At 37.2% G+C, this 16220-nt stretch overlaps 2 protein-coding genes across 2 annotated transcripts; one reads left to right on the top strand and one right to left on the bottom strand.

The window, feature by feature from the left end:
- Nucleotides 1-333: 333 nt before the first annotated feature.
- Nucleotides 334-7895, bottom strand: LOC134801871 (mitochondrial import receptor subunit TOM20 homolog). Its single transcript, XM_063774521.1, has 4 exons — nucleotides 7662-7895; nucleotides 3215-3318; nucleotides 2605-2709; nucleotides 334-2166 (listed from the first exon to the last, which is right to left on the bottom strand). Exons 1-4 carry the CDS (start codon nucleotides 7786-7788, stop codon nucleotides 2035-2037), a joined length of 468 nt encoding a protein of 155 aa, XP_063630591.1. The 5' UTR covers nucleotides 7789-7895; the 3' UTR covers nucleotides 334-2034.
- Nucleotides 7896-8264: 369 nt separating this feature from the next.
- On the top strand, nucleotides 8265-13787 carry LOC134801828 (vacuolar protein sorting-associated protein 26B-like). Its single transcript, XM_063774460.1, has one exon. The coding sequence runs from the start codon at nucleotides 8446-8448 to the stop codon at nucleotides 9778-9780; it is 1335 nt and encodes a 444-aa protein (XP_063630530.1). The 5' UTR covers nucleotides 8265-8445; the 3' UTR covers nucleotides 9781-13787.
- The last annotated feature ends 2433 nt before the right edge of the window (nucleotides 13788-16220 follow it).

The following is a 16220-nucleotide window of genomic DNA, read 5'->3' as shown; positions in this document are numbered from 1 at the left end:
ACACCCAGTTTTAATATTTGCAAGCTTTTATTTATAAAAAAGGTTAACCTTAACCCTATAGCCGACAAAGGTTAACCTTTTGAACGCCACAGACGGCAATTGACGTCAATGCAAAATCGTGACAACGACGCCAAAGACGGCATTTGACGTCGATCGTTTTTTTTTTAACTCTACTTAAAAACACCCCACTTTTAAGTTGACATTATTTATTCACACAACTAAATTTTACCCCCGTGGCGTCAGTGGCACGGCAAACGGATGCGTCAGTGGCACGCCAAACGGATACGCCGTTTGGCGTTCAAAAGGTATAAAAATTCAAATAAAAGCCAAACATTTTTACAATACTTTTATTCACAATAAAATCTCAATCAAAACTCACAGGCATCCTTAACCAGTTGCGAACAAAACCTAAAACAATAAAAACTTTTGTCTTGTCACGATATTGAAAAATGGCGGATATTATATTTGTGGACTATCACAGCCAATACCGTATAGATTTTAAATTGAAATAAACATGTCACTTAAACTTTTGAACAGTTTAAATAATGTAGGAAATGATAACGCGCATACCGCTGACGTTACAAGTGTCCATAGGCTATGTCGTCCGCTTACTTTTAGGCAGGCATTACGTGCATTTTACCCATCGTGTAATAGGCGTGAGAAATGCCGACAAGACGATTAAAGAGTTAACACCAGTCGGCAATGCGCGACAATTATATTTTTCGGCAATACAGCTCAAAATAAATTAACTCAAATAATTTATAAATTCAAAACTGTGAGTGACATGACATTAAAGAATAAAGCATGATTAAATTATTAAGAAATCAAAAGACAAGTATTGTATCAATAATCACTAAAATTAAGACTACACGCTATTGTTCAACTTAATGCTTTTAACATTCACTATAAAGAAATGTTACATAAAGTAATGTATTTGAAAATACTCTACCTTCTTTGATAGTTCCGATTGTACATTAAAATAGATTAGCCCAATGCATAATGGAACAAATAATACGATTAGGCTGTCGTGTTTCGAAGGGGGTCCCTTTGTTTCCCATAAAGTTTTAAGTCATAATGTATTGTTTGTCATATTATCGTTAGTCACAAAACTGAAACCGTTAACTTTTCAGGATTTTCGTAAGGTTATTCTATAGATAGGTTAGGTTAGGTTTGTTTTATGGCAATCCTGAAAAGTTACGCGTTTCTGAGAAAAACCAATTAACACTAACGAAAATTCGGGCAAACAATACATTAGGACTTAAAACCATTTGGGAAACAATAGAGACCCGTTTCAAAGTGACATGGTTCTATGTTGTATGGGATTCAATATGCCATAGAACTCTGTTCGTAATCAAAAGAGAAGGGGTTTGAGAAAATGTTCAGTCATTTGATGTTTTCGAGTCTTTATTTGCACTTGCGGAAGAAATTACAAGTAAGTCGTCTACTGAGATCATAATGCTATCTCCTTTACCCTTGTTAAGACCAACCAAGAGTTAAAAGATGGCATTACCTGACTCGCCACATATGGACGACATTATTAGACTGTTATTGTAAAATGAACCTACATACATTGAAATAAATTCGTTATTTCAGATTTATACAATATTTACGATACAATTCTTGTATTAATTCATCATCATCATCATCACCGTCATAATCATTTGTCGCTTGTTTCTCCTTCCTAGTCAGATCACAATTTCATCACAACTGGTGTGAATAAAATAATCAAAACACATTTGATTTGTGACATGTCATTGTGTGTGCAGCTGTCACATCAATGTATGCATTTTGACGTGCACACACCTTTATGTCACTTAAAGTCCGGCCAGCGGCAAGAAAAAAGTAAGTAAATTAGTTTAACCTTTTGACCGCCACGACTAGATAACACAGCATAGTAACACCTTTTAATGTAGTAAGATTAATTTTATACCGTAACCTTTGTCGGCTATATCCCACTGTGGCGGTGAAAGTGTTACTATTTTTCTTTGTATGGAACATTCCGCAAGTGCAAATCAACATCGTCTAGGCCTCTGCTTATTCAACATCCTCCTCTTGCAGACAATTGCCTCCGCTCGCCTTCATGGAGGCCCGGAGTCGCTCGGAGACTTCGGGGAGCTTCTTTAGGAGCAGGTGGAAGATTGGAGCCGGCATGGTTTGTTGGAGCACCTGGAAACATGATGGATAAACTTTAAGGCTCAGTTTCATTTGGTTGATAGGCCCCGCATGCGGGGTGCGGGAGATTTCCATGACGCATGCCATTTTAAGTTTCACTAGCCTTAGTACTGTCGCCGTCAGATATATCGGAGCGACCGAGGCCGACACAAATATCTGAACACGCGTCTATTGTGTAGGCTCAATGCTGTCAAGGTCTAACGGGTGCGTGTTTAGATATTTTTGAGCACCTTGGCTGCTCCGATATATCTGATGGCGACTGTAGAGCCTGCGGGGAGTCACCGCACGCTGTATATCGACTGAGTTATCGACCAATGAGGCCATGAGGTTTTGGGAGTTTTGGGTATTAAAATCCAAAACTCCCTACTTTCGATTAAAAATGTATACCTAACTTTTAGATTAAAAATGAGAAAGCATGAGAAGTTAACTTACACTAAGCAGCTGCTGTGTCTGCCCGCACACTGCCACAGCCTGGCCGAGGTGCTCCACTCCCGCCTCGAGGTCTCCAGCTGCCAGGAGCTCCTCACCCAACTGGATCTGTGGACACACAAATTACATTTAAATTCCAAATCTTACTTCCTACTTGTAACATAATAATATTAAGATATTTTTAGGGTTCCATACCCTACGGCTAAAAACGGGACCCTATTACTAAGTCTCCGCAGTCTATCTGTCTGTCTATCTGTACCAGGCTGTATCTCATGAATCGTGATAGCTAGACAATTGCAATTTTCACAAATGATATATTTCTGTTGCCGCTATAACAACGAATACTAAAAACACAATAAAATAAATATTTAAGTGGGGCTCAATACAACAAACGTGATTTTTTTGCCGTTTTCTGCGTATTAGTACGGAACCCTTCGTGCGCGAGTCCGACTCGCACTTGGCCGGTTTTTTTTATACCTGTTGCAGGAAGAACCGCTGCTTAGCCTCATGGTCGCTCATGTGAGGCAGAGGCCCACGGCGTGTGAGCGAGCCGCACTCTTGCGAGCATTGTGTCCTGCTTGTATTGTATATAACAGTTAAACATCAACTATACCTGTTGCAGGAAGAACCGCTGCATAGCCTCATGGTCGCTCATGTCAGGCAGGGGCCCGCCCATTGCGTTAGAGCGTGACGCACATTTGCGGGCATTCTGTCTGCCTGCAATTATAATGAGGAATATTTAACCAAAACCAAAGCAGCAGAACCAAAGTAACCGATGTAGCCCTCCGAATCGCTAAACTTAAGTGGCAGTGGGCGGGGTACATTGCCCGTAAAACCGATGGCCGTTGGGGCGGAAAGGTTCTCGAGTGGCGACCACGTACCAGAAGGCGCAACGTGGGTAGACCCCCCACAAGGTGGACTGACGACCTGGTAAAGGTCGCGGGAGTCCGCTGGATGCGGGTGGCGCAAGACCGGTCATTGTGGCACTCTTTGGGGGAGGCCTATGTCCAGCAATGGACGTCCTCTGGCTGATATGATGATGATGATGATATTTAACCTTTGTCAACACAACATAGGGAAGGTCATGGGTTCAAGTGTGCCTGCCTGATGTTAATCAGACACTTCAGCCTATGGGTGCTTGTAACGTAACTCTAGCACTGAATAAATAATAGTACTACCGTACAGAAAGGATGCTTCCTACAAAACCGAAGTTTGACAGCGACTCAGGGACGAATCATGCTATCCCTTTCTAACGTATAGCACTATCCCTTCCGGCAATTTAGGGTTGTCAAAATTCAAGTGATTATCTTATCTGTGGTCGTGCACGCAAAAGGACGTCAAGTGGTGCCAACCCTATTAGGGTTAATTATTAATTGCTCGGAGCAATGCTGAGCCAAACGGAGCCGAGTTCGCCCGAAGTCAGGAGTGTCTCCCCACTGACTCTAGTAATACACGCGCGGAGGAGCCTAGTCCACAGTAAAAGTATTAAGATTTCTTCAAAAGCTTTCCAAGACTTTATGTCGTTTTAAGAGAAATGATTTGAAAGAAAACAGAAACAACCTAACAAGTTGTTATTGAATAAGAAAAGCATGAAAGTAAGTCTTTTTTATGATTTAATAAGCAAACATAATTATAGGTATTAAATTACAGACAAATAGACTATAACTTTTATGAGTTTCATGGTTGAGTTGTGTAGATAATACCTAGTCTATGTGTGTAACTTTCACTTTAAATCATGAGCCAAATTATTAGTGTCCGACCGAAACATGTTTTTTTGCCGAAACCGAAACCGAATGTTCGGCTTTGGCTCTAGTTTCGGCCGAAACCGAACCTTTTGTAGACTTGTTAAAATCGTTGAAAAAATGTCATAAAACCGCTTTTACACACATATTATGGGGCTGTCAACACCCAATGTCCTTGAAATTGATGTTACTTAAGCAGTTTTTTAAGAAAATTACTAGAGTTAGACCAAGATAATTCTGCAACGATTTTGATAACACACGCAGTGCAAGTGTTATTTTAAACGTCAACACTTCTGTGAAATTATGACGTATAAATAACATTTGCACTAGTTGCACTGCGTATGCTATCAAAATAATTGTAGAACTTTCTTGGTCTAACTCTATTCATTCACCAGTCAAGCCAACATGTGAAGATACAGAGTCAACCAAAAACGCGAGCGCAGCGAGCGCGAATTTTTTGTTGACAATATCGCAAGGCCGGGTACCGATCTTCACCTGGGCCTAAACGTCCGAAGTGCCCCAGTGAGGCGAACTTTCAAACGAAGTCAAAGCCGTGCTTCAGGCTTCAGGATAAGTAGTTGAGCACAGACTCCAACCAATGTCAATTGTATTAAAAAGCGAGATATTTCCTTGAGCGCTGGTGGCCTAGCGGTAAGAGCGTGCGACTTTCAATCCGAAGGTCGCAGGTACAAACCCCGGCTCGTACAGTCACCTGCAATAATATGTTACTCTTCGAAGGCCGCAAAATTATGTGACACGCTCTTATGGCTCTACAAATAAGATCCTGTCAGATATTTTTGCGGCCTTTGAAGAGTAACATATTATTGCAGGTGACTGTACCAATGAGTTTTTCGGAACTTATATACGAAATATCATTTGATATTTACTAAGTATTTGCTTTTCGGTGAAGGAAAAACATCGTGAGGAAGCCGGACTAGTTCCGATAAGGCCTAGTTTACTCTCTGGGTTCGAAGGTCAGTCTGATGGCAGTCGCTTTCGTAAAAACTAGTGCCTACGCCAATTCTTGGGATTAGTTGTCAATTGGGCCCCAGGCCCAGTAACATGCGACAGTGCTATCTCATTTACTCCGATACAATTAGACAGTGTGCGCGTTATAGGTATTAACAGCCTTTTAAGACTGCATCGACCGTCTATATAGTGGCGCCCTCATTAGTGGAATTGTGTTTTATAATAAACCAATTAATTTCTGTACCTATACATGAATCAGTATATGTAGGTACATATTAATATTGTTGTTAGGCTTGTGTCGGTCATGAACTAAGAACTGTTAAGAATGAAATCCCATCAAGGACCAAAAGGCACTAAATCTTTTTGCACGCTCTTAATCGGTCTTTAGGTCCTTTAGTTCAGTGGGATTGGTGAGCGCTTGACATGAGTGAAACAGAAAATAGACTGAACGAAATGGTTCACAATGACGCTGACACGAGTGCGAACGAGATAAAAGAGTGACAAACAGTCCTAAACCTGAAAAGTATGAAGAAAAATTAAATATTTTTTCCATATTTTTTATTTTATTTTATTGTGTCTAGCTGTCTTTTTGATGTTTAATCGTCATATAGTATCATACAACTTGAATCTTAATTCAGTTGCCAAAGATTTAGGAAAAAACTACTGTAATATCGATTCATACATTCCCAGCTCTCAAAGACCGAACTGAACTAAAGGAACTAAAAGACCGAACTAGTTCTTTTGACCGATTGAGCGAGAGTGGAGCGCTCTTTGTAGTGACCGAGCAGGCACAAGCTTAATTGTTGTCCTACTTATTCCCCAACTTTTGGTCTTTGTCACATAGTTTAGTTTCATAGTACGAAGTACCATTTCGTAAGTTTCGGCCCGGCCGAAAGCTTCGGCCGTTTTTTGGCCGAAACCGAAACTACAGCCGAAACACGATTTTTTGGCCGAAACTGGCCGAAACCGAACCTTCGGTCGGACACTACAAATTATATACTGCAGTTATTAAGAAATAATGTACAATAAATAAATATTACATTAGTTTCTCTTAACCCATGAGTAGTCGCACCACCTACTTAACATGATTTTTTGTTTGAATTAATGGATAAATCAGTTTAAAGTAATTTTTATGTGATAAAATATATCAAAAATTATTAGAAAAAGTAACAACTATTATATTTATCTTCTTCTTCCTCGGTCCCTCATTGCTGAGGATCGCGACCATGTATGCTACGTCTCCACAGTGTGCGATCATAGGCCATATGGGTCACGCACTGCATGTTGCCGCCAACCACCCTCTTCACAACATCAGACCATCTCGTGGGTGCTTTTCCTCACGCTTGCTTGCCCTCTATTTGGCCCAAGATAATCTGCCTTTCTAGGTTGTGCTTTTTAGACCGCATGATATGACCAAAGAAGCTGAGTGCGCGTTCTTGACATTTTGTAGAGTATTTATAGATACACTTAATATGTAGTACAAAATCGATTACAGTTTTTTTTGCCACGGGTTGCAAAATGCTCATAGCGCAAGCACTCTATAGGGTTAAATGTCTCTAGAAATAATGCTGTTGGGCCATGTACTAGACTGCTCTGAACAGATGTTATTTTATAAACAATGGAGATGGTCTAGCTAGAAAAAAGTCAGCTAATGAATGTATACATACTCAACTTGATACTCATACACTAAAGCTGGTCAAGCAAATCTTGTCAGTAAAAAAAGGCGCGAAATTCAAATTTTTTTTGGGACGATGTCCCTTTGCGCCTACATTTTTCAAATTTGCCGCCTTTTTCTACTGACAAGATCTGCTTGACCAGCTATATCTGAAAATAGAATTCTATAATCATGCGTCACAAAACCCCTTAAAAAAAAAAAAAAAAAAAAAAAACATGGTGACTGTTCTACAGTGCTTAAAACGCATAAAAATATAGAACCCTAAGTAGACAGTTATACAGGTTTATAGAAATGCCTATATTTCTCGAAGAAACAATATAAATACGCCTAAAAAGATGTAAGACATTAGAGTCGGTTTCCAATGAACTTCGGTCACGAACCAATGTCATTGCTGCATGTTGCACAATATTTGGCCTAATTACTCGCACATGCGCTCCCTCAGCGCATCTGTACATACATTTATGCGCTTATTGAAGCGAAAATAAATACAAGTGCGCAACGATCACTGGGTTTGTAGGTTATTCAGAAATAAATCAATCACTGACAGTGGAAAATGAATGATGTTATGTTAGCAGCATGTTATTTACATAAAAATATCGTCATACTTGCACGATATTGGACTCAAATAGAGCATGTAAATGTTTTCTAAACACAAAAAACTACATTGCACTCACGTTCTCTGAGCTTTTTTTTGAAAAGAGGGTCCTTGCGACGTTGTTGGTCGAAGTATACACAATACCCCAGGAACAGAGTCCCGGCAATGCCCACTGCAATTCCAAGTGTAGTGCGAGTCAACTCCATTGTAATATTTTATTTCGTAACGATTTATTCACAGAAATATCGGCTCGCTTTTGTTACAAAATTTTGTGGTCCGCCATTTATTAGCAAAAAGGACTCATGTTGGCAGCATTGACAGTCAAAAGCATTCACAAAATGTTTATACAAAATACAAATAACACGAGTATATATGTATAAGAGATATTAAATTAAGAATGTGAATTTTATATTGAAAATAAGTCAAGTTTAAAATTTTCTGAATTTATTACTTTTATCTATTAGATTAGCAGATCTTGAACGCAGTATTTATTTTCTAAGGTTGCCATTGTAAAATTTGTCAAATGTACACATGATAAAAATAAATATCCCATTTTCTTGAAATTTTCCTTCTAATGTACTAATTATTATCATATATGCCGGCCGACCCTTGCAAGAAATATGCGTGTGAGATCCAGAGATGTCTAGTTGGTGAGTTTCTATTAATTATTTCATTTAACAACCTCTCGGCCGACAGCCGACATGAATTTAGTCGCCATCTTTGCTTCAACCTTCAATCGCCTCTATAGATTCGCGGGCGTTTCATCGCCGTTTTTCAATGTTTTTCTTAAACAAAACGTGATTGTTCTTGTCTACAATAGCGTAAAAAGTTTCCTGGAGTTCACGTAACAGTTCAGTGTGAAAATGAGCTTTTTCGGATTCGGACAAACCGCGGATATAGAGATCGTATTCGACGATGCTGACAAGCGGAAGGTAGCGGAGGTGAAAACGGATGACGGCAAAAAGGAGAAATTACTGTTGTATTATGACGGCGAAACTGTGTCGGGGCGGGTGAACGTCACGCTGCGGAAGCCGGGGTCGAAGCTCGAGCATCAAGGAATCAAGGTCGAACTAATAGGGCAGATCGAATTGTTCTACGACAGAGGTAACCATCATGAATTCATATCGCTAGTGAAGGAATTGGCTCGGCCTGGAGATCTCCTGCAACATACGTCGTATCCATTCGAATTTGCAAACGTAGAGAAGCCCTATGAGGTGTACACAGGCGCTAATGTCAGACTGAGGTACTTCCTACGCGCTACCATCGTCCGCCGCTTAACTGACATCGTAAAGGAGGTGGACATCGCTGTACACACGCTCTGCAGCTACCCTGACGTTCTAAACTCCATAAAAATGGAGGTGGGCATTGAAGACTGCCTCCACATAGAGTTTGAATACAACAAATCAAAGTACCACCTCAAAGATGTGATAGTCGGTAAAATATACTTTTTGCTAGTCCGTATCAAGATAAAACATATGGAGATATCTATTATCAAACGTGAGACAACTGGATCAGGACCAAATACATTTACGGAGAATGAAACCGTTGCGAAATATGAGATCATGGACGGGGCTCCAGTGAGAGGTGAAAGCATACCTATAAGAGTGTTCTTGGCGGGATATGATTTGACCCCGACAATGAGGGACATCAATAACAAGTTTTCTGTCAGGTACTATCTAAATCTAGTACTGATGGATACTGAAGATCGCCGCTACTTCAAACAACAGGAGGTGACTCTATGGAGAAAGAGTGATAAATCGAGGTTACTGTTACATAATCCCCATCATCCACAGACACAAACTCTGACACATTCCTCTGAAACCCCGTCTCAAAGGCAGCAAAATGCAGCTAATTCAGACTATGTGGGTCGAGCGATTTCTCCACTACACCAAGAGAACCATCAACAAGGCCCTCCGCTTGTTGACGAAGACCACAAACCCTCCGAAATGGAGCAGGATCAAACTGAGGAGATAACTAACAAAATGTCCAATGCACATATTGAGAATAACCAGCCTGAAAATGAAAATTCAGAAATACTGCCTCCTGTGGCTGAAAAGCCTAAAGTTGCTGAGAAGCCAGCGGTAGCGGAGAAGCCTCAAGTAGCAGAAAAGCCGCAGATTGCCGAGAAGCCCCAGATAGCGGAGAAGCCAGTGAGTGTAACCCGGTCAGAAAGTGCAGAGGCCGAACCGAGTCAATAGCCGATATGCACATGCGCCGTCAACCTTACTGTTGATGACGAGATGAACTGTATGTTTTCTTATTTGAAAACAATTGTGTAAAGCTTCAAAATCGAGTTTTGAGTTTGTATCTTTCAAAAATTTTAATTGAAATTCTATGATTTTTATGAATGAAACTTCGTTGTTAAGTTTACAAGTGAAATTTAATTTGAAAAAGAAACTTATTCTTCAATATCAGTTTTTGAACAAAGAAGGTTCCTAACAAAATTCAATCTTTATCTTACAGATGTCATTTTAAAGTTATAGTGAAATTTTTGATGGATATAAACTCGAAAATCAGCCTATAGATTAGTTTCAGAATGACTGTTACAGCAATATTTCCGTTGCTGGCAATTATTGCCAGTTTGCAATGCTGCCTTGCTCTAGCCAATGTTAGAGTGAGAGATGTAGCTTTTACAGAAGTTATATTATATATTCTATGTAAAGTAAAACTAGTAAAAGCCATTTGTTGTTAAAATGAAATAGCCGACACATCAAGAGTTTCCGAGTGAAATTTCAGGTTTATAAAATTCAAAAAGGACAGTCTAAGTCAGACATACTCAACCCTTTTACATAAAATCTAACCATGAGGCCTACAGAAAAAAAACGAAATTGTTATCTGCCTCTCCCCCTCTTGCATATTTGAGCGATAGAAAGGCAGATTACGAAATTTCGATTTTGGCATTAGACCCTCAGGATTGCTAGGTTGAGTAGGTATATATAGTATGGTATATGTTGTTGTAGTTTTGCTAAATTGCATATAAGTAACAAAACAAGTCAACAACTATGGAAAAGACTGGAAAGTTGAACGTTTGTATATAAAAATGGGGGTAATACTAATTTGATGTAAAGAAATGCATTTTTCTATTTACAGCTACAGTTTATTTTGGTAAAATATGACAGAAAATGTAATATCAAATACCTAATTATGTTCTGTTCAAAGTAAAATGTTTAAAACAATGACTAGGTATTGAAAATAATTGTATTAATTATCTAGAGTTATCAAACAGTTATATATTTAAAGTTGTTTTGAATGAATATGTTATCTAAAAAGCTATTCACTGCTTTATAAGTTTTATTTTAATAGTAAAAGTCGCCATTCAGTTATAAGCAATAACTTTTATTCGCTATACATATAACATTTTGTATATATTGACTGGATCATATTTGGCACTATAAAATCGAAGTGTCATAGAGAATATATACCATAAGCTATTAAAAAAAGTTATAGAAGGGTTAATATATTTATCATCTTTTGGGAAACAATTCTGTTGTACTCAAAAAGGGATTACAAGTCAAGCTTGCGAGTGCGACACAGGTCCCTTTAATTTGAGAAATACACATTTCACATTTGTTTTCTAAAATTTTTGATAAAAGTATTGACACTTTTTGTTCTCAGCCAGTTTTAGTATGTGTGAATGAGATGAAATCTCATTAGTACTAAGTAGGGAGTGCTCCCGGTACTGGTTTTCTATACAAATACAGTACCGGAACCGGGAATTCCCAGTTCTCGCCATACAAACTCGGTACCGGGAGCATTCCCTAGTACTAAGGCTATTCAAGTATTACTTTATATTATCAGGTATTGTCAGGTAGAATAGCTTTTTAAATGTTTATTTGTCACTACTGTACAGTGGCGGTGCGTCAAACACAATTTTTGTGGAAGTAGGAGCATATTTGGCATGCCTTTTTTGATACCTGTAAGATAAGGCACTCAACTCCCTTTTAGGTAAGCCGATTGAAATCGGGTTCTATGCACGCACCGCCACTGCTATAGTATCTCACATAGTGTGAGTGATTCTGTGATTAATAACTGCTTCAACAAATGTGACGTTTTCAGGCAAAAGGCACTTGTCAAAAATTCCTTTTTTAATTGCGTCTTTATGCTTACCCCTTGCGCCTTATTTACAACTTAACCGGTACCTTTTGCCTGACAGCGTCACAAATACTGGTTTGTGCCTGTAAAGTACTAACACGCGAGAATATGTAGATAGATGTGTCTCACATGAATTTTAGGAACTTAGGAGGATCTAGGAAATAGCCTAAAGAGATATTTTAATATTTCGCTTTTCACTTATTATTTTTTCTTTTTTTATACTATCCCAGTTGCATCCTAATGGAGCTTAAACGCACAGTCAGCATCAGAAGTAACTAAGCGGGGGAGTATTCAAAATGATCTACACACCCTCTTATTGTCTTGATAATTAAGTTGTGTTCAGATCATTTTGGATATTTCGGCCGCATAATTACTTCTTCTGCTGTTTGTACTAGAGTTGTTGATAGTGTTTACTTCTAATTTAATATTTACAACAATAACCTTCTATTAACCCAACGCTAATCACGACACGTTGTCGTTTTGCCACTACGAAGCATTTCCTTTACATACCGGAAAACCCATGTTATTGGCTACAACCGTAGCTCAGCAGTGAACGTGTTAAAAACACACAGATAAAGTGCCATTCTATGGAACTGGCTAACTATGTAAACAAAAGTCAATAGTAAATTCATCATTCAGAGACAATTTCAATATGGCGGTTTGTTTAAATAGTTAGCAAGTTCCATAGAATGACACTTTACGAAGCATTTCTGCTACATACCGGAAAACCCATGTTTTCGAGTGCTACGACCGTAGCTCAGCAGTGAACGTGTTTGTTTTGGGCTATATTCTTAGATTTATCCTCATATAGAAATCAAAGTGTATCTTTTTCACCGTATAGTGATTTTATTACAATATTTTATGTAACATGATTGCATCGTTTGCCTTTAACATCAATTTATATCAATCTAGTGTACGCTACCAATTGAGTCGGAAATGAAACTTTGTACACAAGGGCAATGAAAATAGGACACGTTGTATGGAAATTTCCATAGAAAGTGGCCCTTTTTTTTGCTCTCGAGTATGTTGCCCTTTCTACGCCGCTCCACAACGAAGCTTAAGCCACTTTATGAAACTAAAATCAAAGATAAGTAAATAATAAAGATTGTCAATGTTCATACTATTGTCATTCTTGTATGATTACAACTGTCTAATTTTGACGTCATCGGCAACAATAAGGAAAACGATTTTTATGAAGACTTATAAAGATAAGTAAATAAAAGTATTTAGTTGTCTTAGATTTTAGTCAAAAAGTGGGGTTAAAAGTGAAATATTAACGATTAAGTAACCTCAGCGACAAGATAGAAATGAATCTAAAAGACTAATTGTCTGTAAAAAGTATACTAAAACTTGTATAATTATGAAAATATTAGTAATTTAGGTTTTAAAAGATGCGGGCCTGTCATGGCGTCAAAATTGTATATTATTTTAAATATGGGTCCATTTTTATTTCAGCTTTGCTTTTGACTTGTATATGATGGGTAATTGTAAACTTTTATTATTTTAACATCGCCTGGCGGCCCGCCATAGTTATTCATTGTCAGTGTATAGCAAAAACTGCGAGCCATCCATCTATGTTCAGTAATAATACGTAAAAGTAGTTAAAACTTCTGATTTTCTACAATAAAAGCCAGCGACAAGTATTTCGCAAAATCTGTTCATCTCCGTAGAAAGTAACGTGCTTTTATGTAGAGCGCCAAATGCAAAACGCAAGCATAGAAATATAGCAACGCCATCTAGTGAGCTCTCTAAGAGTTAAAAACGGAATGGCGTTGCGCTTTTATTTCTATACTTGAAACATCTTAGTCGCGCCATCTACACGAAACAACTATCATGATGCACTTAGTGTGGAAATAGTCATTGTTTAAAAGTAATTTAACTGTTACATAGATGCAAGATGGCTCACCGTATTTCCGAACACTGTTTATTGTAATGTAAATTAGGGGAAAGTCCATGTTATGTAAAACATATTCTGTTATAATATGTATATCATATTGTTTTGGTTTTAGTGTCTTATTGTATAAAAGGATTATTCTTTTTTTCTAATGAGATTAAGAGCGCATGTCGCATGTCGATTATATCATATTGTTAATAAAATGTAATATATATATGAGAGTGGTTATTTTTCTTATACATCGTGACGTTTCAGTCAAAAGATACCTTGATTTAAACTTTCACGATTATTAAACATTATCAAACTACACAACGGGACTTAATCGCGTTTTTATTAAATTAAATACGCATACGCATTAATAATTAAATACGCGATTAAGTCCCGTTGTGTAGTTTGATAATATAAAAAGATACCTTGTCAGTCGTCCATAGGTCGTCTCATTAAATCCTTATGAAGCGCCTTACGCCTCCGACAATAAGTACCCTTATTGTTAAATACATTATTATTTACCTAGCAAGAGCAAAAAAATCATCTACTGATTGCTGAGACATACCATAAATAAAAATAACTACTAACCGCCTTAATCATACAACTTTACGGGCCTGATTTAGTTGAATTATGTTTTATCCCTTTCTTACAAATACATGGCAAATACAGATAATTAAAGACAAACGATTCATAGCTAATTCAGGCCAGTATCGGATTTGAGGAGTCTTTTCAAAAGGGCTTATTTCTCTATGACCACCATACAAAAATATCCTTTTAGAAAAGACACTCATTTATGACTAACGCCAGTAGTCTTTATTACAGACTCGTCTCTGCCATAGTTAGATTTCTTTTGCTGACCCGGTGACCCGTCATCTGACTGACGTCTACAAAAGACGTCATCTGGTCACGGAGTTCTTTCGAATATTGAAATATCGACCTATATCCCTTCGTTTAACGTTCAATTCACGTACTCTTTACGTATCTTAGGCCTTGCAATTAGTAAATATTAGTGAACTGTTAAATTTGTTAGAAGAAAAAGAGGAAAACCTCATCTGCAGGGCCGTCTTAAAGTATGCTGGGGCCTTTGGGCACATAAGAATTTGTGTCCCTTTTGGAAAGTAATTAAACTAACATTTTTCAACTATGATCTTCTATTTATTAAATATATTAAAAATATATTTATTTATTATCAAAAAAAAATTTTTGGTATTGAAAAAAATCACCGCCTATTCGACTCTTATAGCTTATCAGTTGTTATCAGTACGCTCGTAATTCCATGTAACGATTATGCGGCCCGCCCACTATGTGTCAATTTAATTTTTAGATAACGTCTGCTAAGTGCAGGAATTTTATACCTAATGGTTGATTATAAACTGAAATTGTCGAATACGATAGAAAATTTGACTGAATAGTATGTACCTACAGGAAAAAGGCTTATTATTAACCGGGCAACTAAAATATTAAACAGGAACTTTCACTGGGCATATAACAATATAATGTCGCTGTGCATTAATATTTTAGCACCAATAAATTTATATTAGCCTCTAAGCATCATATTATTAAAAAACTGGCAGCAAAATCAAGCCACCCAAAAAAATTATAGGGAACTTGAATTGATAGGTTGGCGTCTAAAATAATAAGTTGGCAACTAATATTGTAAAGCGATCATAAAATTTGGTTGTTTATATATTTTGTACATAAACAGAATACCTAAGATCTATATACATAAATAAGCTTTAAATACTCCATTTTTAAATAATTTAAATTTAAACTTATGCATACCTAGTACCTACATACTTTAAAAAGACAAATTTTGTAATCCACAAAACAACACAAATTTATTGACGTAAATACCCTACTATACTTATAGTCGAAATTCCTAATCATGAAACACCTAATGGCCATTATATCATTAGGTCTTTAAATTTTTAATTACTAATTTCAATAGTTACCACTGTGTTCTGCCAGAGTCAAAAGGTAGGTGCGACGACGAGCGAAGCGAAGAGGAGCGTGTTAGGTTGACCGTGTAGTGACCAAACAAAATATTTTAAAAGAACTTCAGATTTAAATTAATAGATAGCCGTTTTCTTTTTAAAATGTGCTACATAAATAGTCTCCAATATAATAATTCTGTTGCCTAATAAATACTTGGTACCTGCCTAAAAATAAACAAACGCTGTAACGACATTAAAATACAACTCATATTGATATATTTGAAGGCTCCGTTTTTAGTACCCATTTCTATTATTTTAAACTACCCAAATTCGATTAATTAGTTGATCGGTTAAATACGTGCCCAGGAAAAATAGCATATGCGGCATTACCTAAAAAACGTAAAACGTAGTAAAACGTAATTCAAGACCAAAAAAAAGTAAGACAATGTTGCCACTGCAATAATTTGTTTGTAAAATAGTAAATTCCTTTTGATAAATAATCATGCTAAGATAATTTATTTATTAGTATTTTTACTCCTACGATTTAAAAAAGTACTTTTATTTACTTATTTTTACATTAATACAAGACGCTCTAGTATAAAGTACTTTTTTGGTCTTGAATTACGTTTTGCAGTATATATAGGTTGTGTACTAACGTTTTACAATTCAATAAATGTAATGCGCTCAGTTGGACCATCTACTTCAGCTGTCACTTTTGCGGCTAGAATAC

Source organism: Cydia splendana, chromosome 23 (genome assembly GCF_910591565.1).
Source record: "Cydia splendana chromosome 23, ilCydSple1.2, whole genome shotgun sequence".
NCBI classification, from domain to species: domain Eukaryota; kingdom Metazoa; phylum Arthropoda; class Insecta; order Lepidoptera; family Tortricidae; genus Cydia; species Cydia splendana.
The sequence above is the reverse complement of the archived record's forward strand: the minus strand, read 5'-3'. Positions and strand labels throughout refer to the sequence as shown.

Coding starts and splice junctions, on each gene's coding strand:
- LOC134801828 (XM_063774460.1), top strand. CDS start 8,446: ATGAGCTTTTTCGGATTCGGACAAACCGCGGATATAGAGATCGTATTC.
- LOC134801871 (XM_063774521.1), bottom strand. CDS start 7,788: ATGGAGTTGACTCGCACTACACTTGGAATTGCAGTGGGCATTGCCGGG. Junction 2,710..3,214: donor AGCGGTTCTTCCTGCAACAG/GTATAGTTGATG, acceptor GTGTGTCCACAG/ATCCAGTTGGGTGAGGAGCT. Junction 2,167..2,604: donor AGACACAGCAGCTGCTTAGT/GTAAGTTAACTT, acceptor TCATGTTTCCAG/GTGCTCCAACAAACCATGCC.